This window comes from Dipodomys ordii, unplaced genomic scaffold (genome assembly GCF_000151885.1).
Source record: "Dipodomys ordii isolate 6190 unplaced genomic scaffold, Dord_2.0 Scaffold87, whole genome shotgun sequence".
Lineage (NCBI taxonomy): Eukaryota > Metazoa > Chordata > Mammalia > Rodentia > Heteromyidae > Dipodomys > Dipodomys ordii.
Window position 1 is genome coordinate 4,062,628 of NW_012267303.1, and position 4,497 is coordinate 4,067,124.

Genomic DNA, 4,497 nt, shown 5'->3' on the forward strand with positions numbered 1-4,497 from the left:
GTTCTGGGGGAGGGAGGGTGTGGGTTCTAGGGGAGGGAGGGTGTGGGTTCTGGGGGAGGGTGTGGGTTCTAGGGGAGGTCTGGGTTCTGGGGGAGGGAGGGTATGGGTTCTAGGGGAGGTCTAGGGTTCTGTCCTCTGTCAGCATTCACAGTTGCTGCTGCAGGATGGCCGTGTTGCTTTCTTGTACAGGAAAGTTCCCCGTCCCTCCTCAGATTTCCCGGGGTGGCAGCTCCTCTTCCGAGAGTCCTCCCATCACAGCCGCTTAGGCTGTGTGGGTGAGAGGTGGTAGTGGCCTGTCCCCAGTGCCCAGGCTCGTCCCTGGGGAGGAGGCGGGACTGTTCTTTCCTACACACATCGTCCCAGGTCTGAGCCGTGCGCAGGCCCCATGCTCCCCCAGGCCAGCCTGCCCCCGTGGGCCTGTCCCAGGTCTGAGCCGTGTTCCCCCAGGCCAGCCTGCCCCCGTGGGCCTGTCCTTAGTGGGGTTCTGCTGGTGCTTCGCCTCGCAGTCCTGGCAGCTGCCTCGCTTGTGTGGGAGCCTGGCTTTCCAGACTGCCCCGTGGGAAGGGCTGTGGAGGTCCCTCCTGGCACCCTGACCAGACAAGGCACTGTACTGCAGGGAGGGGTGTGGGGGGAGGGGAAGGAGGGGGTTTCCTCTCCAACTCTGCTTTGAGAATGGGTTTTCTGGGAACTGAGCAAGTCATTTGGGGGTCCCTAGGTGGGCCTCCTCTGTGCCCCGGGTTCTCTTGGTGGGCTTGGTTGAGCCCCATGCCCGCACTGGTGGGGAAGAGATGGGGCCGGCACTCGTCCGTCGCGCCGTCCTGCCAGGCCTTCCATTTCCTTGGGCATTTGGCCATTTTAAGTGGAGGAACTGAGGCACCGTCTCCGCAGGGCATCTCCGGGCCAGCGCCTCTGCCCAGCGGGCGCCCACTTGGCACGCAGGGCAGTACCGGCGAGCCATGTGAACCCCTGGGTGCCCTCACTCACAGGGCCTTACTGGGAGGGGCTGTGTGTTTTGGCACCAGCCACCGTCCATATCAGGCCTCCTGAGCCCAGACCCCCAGTCCGCAGCCCAGTTCTGGAGGTGGGGTGGGGTCCCGGAGGGTGGGACCATCAGGAGGAGGGTGGGGCCAGGAAAGGGGTGGCTTCTGGGCTGCTGGGGCTCCGGCTGTGGGGTCCCTGGAGAGGTGGGTGAGCATTGGCTGGGACTTCCCAGGGCAGCAGCAGCGCTCCTAGCTTGTGCTTCCCGGGAGCCAGGTGCCACGGGGCCAGAAGCAGCGTGGCTGGGGAATCCGTCCCCAGCCCAGTGCCGGGGCACACAAGGCCTTGCTCTGACTCAGTGGGGGCAAAGCACACGGGGTGGCCTCGGGTTTGATGCTTGTTTGCTTTGTGAGCTTGGGCGTGCAGTGTCCTTGGGGTGTGTCCCAAAGCTCTGCGGGATCCTCGTCTGGGACGAGGCAGAGAGCCACGTCTGAGGGAGGACCAGGCACCGTGACTCACCTGTCATCCCTGGCACTCCGGAGGTTTGTGGTTGCAGGCCGGCAATGGCAATAGGTGAGACCCCCTGTTGACCAATAAGTTGGAAATGGTGGTGCATTGCTGTCATCCCAGCCATGTGGGAGGAATAGGTAAGAGGATATCAGTCCAGCTTGGTGTGGGCAAAAATGTGAGACTGTACTAAAAAAAGCAAAACTATAGCCAGCAAGCACTTGGGAGAACAACTCAACTGGTGGAGTACCTGCCTGGCAAGCGCAGGGTCCTGAGTTCACAGCCTGATACCATCTTCGCCTGAAGTTCTGTGCCTTCCAGTTTGCCAGTGACACTGGGGGCGGGGGGAGGGGAGCGGTGTGGAGGTGCCCACGGCCATAGTCGCACTCCGTGGCCACACCCACACTCCACGGGGCCATGTTTTGTGGCCACACCCCAGGTCACCCACCATCCTCTTTCATGGCCACACTTCCCATTGCGATGATATTTTGTGGCCACACTCCCTGTGATCACCTTGTGTGGTCACTTTTCATGGTTACACTCTCCATGTGTAACCTGGGGCTTGAACTCAGGGCTTGGGCGCTGTCTCTGAGCTTCTCTGTGCTCAAGACTAGCTCTCTACCAGTGGAGCCACAGTGCCACCTCTGGCTTTTTTCTGTGTATGTGACGTTGAGGAATCGAACCCAGGGCTTCATGCATGCAAAGCAGGCACTGTACCACTGAGCCACCTTCCCAGCCCAGCCGTGTGGTCACCTTTTGTGGTCCCTTTTCATGGTCACACTCCATCACAGGTAGAGAAGGGTTGGCCCACAGTGAGTGGTCCAGGCTCACGGCTGCTCTGAGGCGTGGCTCTGGGCAGTTCACTAGACTGAAACAGGAGAGCCAATGGTTGGGCAAGTCCCCAAGAAGTGAGGGATCCTCAGTTACCCACTGCCAGCTGTGGCCGGAGGCGTTCCTGCAGCGTGAGTGAGCGGTTAGACGGCTTGTCACATAGTGCCTGTCACACGTGTTGTGATGACTTTCTTGCGGAGTAGCACACGGGGCTTTGTTGCCTGAACCAGGGGCAGCAGATGCTGGACAGGACAGCATATGTTGTCCCTGCAGGGCTGGGCTAGCACGAAGTGCCGAACTGAGCAACGCTGGTATAGACCGGAGCCCTCTCAGGGATGCCACAGGGCTCTGTCCTTATCCCCCAAGCCCGAGGTTAGCCCACGTGACATGGGCCTGTGATGATGAAGTCAGACACAGAAATCTGAGGCAAGAAGGGTTGGTTCTGAGGAGTGGGATGGGGGGAGGTCAACTGGAGCCCAGAACTTCACCCATGTGGGGAAAAGGTGCAGGCACCAAGCTTCACCCCTAGCCCAAGGCTATGCATCTTCTGTTGTGAAACCCATAAGTGCTTTTAAACTGGGTGGTAGTGAGTTGGGTGCTGGTGGCTCATGCCTGAAGTCCTAGCTACTCTGGAGGCTGAGATCTGAGGATCGAGGCTGGGAGCCAGCTGGGGCAGGAAAGTCCATGGGTCTCTCATCTCCAATTAACCACCCAAACAAAAGTCAGGGAGTGGAGCTGTGGCTTCAGTGGTAGAGCGCTAGCCTTGAACCAGATAACCAGATAGCTCAGAGACCGGAGGACCCCATGTCCCAGAATATCTCTCTTCCCCTACCCCCCCCCACCCCCACCCCCCCCCCCCCCCCGTCCACACACACATACAGCAAAACAGCAGCTAGGCAGAAGTGTGACTTTGGTGAATGATAGAAAGGGGTCTCTGCTTGCCAGGCCCTGGTGCAGCCAGGGTCCTGTTCTGACTGCTTCTGACTCTGGGAGCTGTCCATGGTGCTGAGATCAAGACTGCTCCGGTTCTGGGGACAGAGCTGGCGGAGCAGCCTTGTTCCTGGCTTTCCAGCAGACACCTGCCTGGCTCTTGGGTCCCAAGACTGAGCCTCTGTGTAGCCTGGGCCTTGTCCTTCTTGCTTCCATCAAGTGCTGAGTGCTCAGGCCGCCTGGGGAGGTGAACTCAGGCAGTCTCCTGCCGGCCTCGCTTGGGGCCTGGCTTGAGGGCAGGCTGGGCAGCAGGTGGTGATGTTTTCAGGGCTGTGTGCAAGCACAGGCCTTGGGGAGGGGCCTGGGGCTGAATCCATAGTGCGCCGTCCGCGCAGAGTGCCTGTTCCCACCTCCATGGCATGTGTCCAGGCTGTGTTGCTGCTTGGTGTCCCTGGAGGGCATTTGGTCTGGGGCCTGTGGCATGACAGCCCCCGTGGCTCAGGCTGCAGTCCTGGGGGCACTGCAGGCAGAGGTGGGGTTTGTTTGTAGCCGAGTGCAGTCACACCTGTGTTCAGCTGCTCCCACACCACCCAGTGTGTGGCCTGGACCCAGGGCTGCTCCTTTGTGCTCTTAAGCCACAGACGTCCAAGAGCCACTGTCTCCCCTCTGCCACTGAGCTCGTAGATTACTCTCCCACCCGTGTGCAAAGGACACGGACCACGCAGCCCTGCCTTCGGAGCCAGGAGACCCCGCTGTGTTCCGTGGAGGCTGAGTTGTGGATGAAGGCCTGCTGGGAAACCACATAGGTAGCATAGGCTGTGAAGTCTCCCCCTTCCCCCCCGCCCCCCCGCAGGCGCAACGCCATCATGCCCCTCCGCAGGTGAGGCAGGCACCTGCTGCCTCACTAGACGTGAGCGACTTGGTTGGCACAAGGTCACCCCAATGTGGCGGTAGGCCCAGCATTCTCTGAGCACCTCCCTGCCTCTCTCCCAGGCACCAGCCTACTGCAGGAGGTGGTCTACCTGGTCAGCCAGGGGGCCGACCCTGACGAGATTGGCCTGATGAACATTGACGAGCAGCTGCCTGTGCTGGAGTATCCACAGCCTGGGCTGGATATCATCAAGGTACTGGTGCCCCGCCCTCCCCCCCCCCCCCACCCCACCCCCCAGCACTAGCAGCTCTGAAGAGGCTCACAGACCTTGTGGGGTTAGCCACAGGCTCCTAGGTGCCCGCCTCCCATCCCCCCCCCCC

At 60.9% G+C, this 4,497-nt stretch overlaps 1 protein-coding gene across 1 annotated transcript in view; it reads left to right on the forward strand.

Annotated features, from left to right (window-relative positions):
- The window catches only part of Sult4a1 (sulfotransferase family 4A, member 1), a 20,146-nt gene that overhangs the window by 6,609 nt on the left and 9,040 nt on the right, over window positions 1-4,497 (forward strand). The window contains exons 6-7 of the mRNA XM_013025737.1: window positions 4,100-4,196; window positions 4,240-4,370. Coding sequence (XP_012881191.1) covers window positions 4,100-4,196; window positions 4,240-4,370 — 228 coding nt within the window. The remainder of the gene's footprint in view (window positions 1-4,099; window positions 4,197-4,239; window positions 4,371-4,497) is intronic.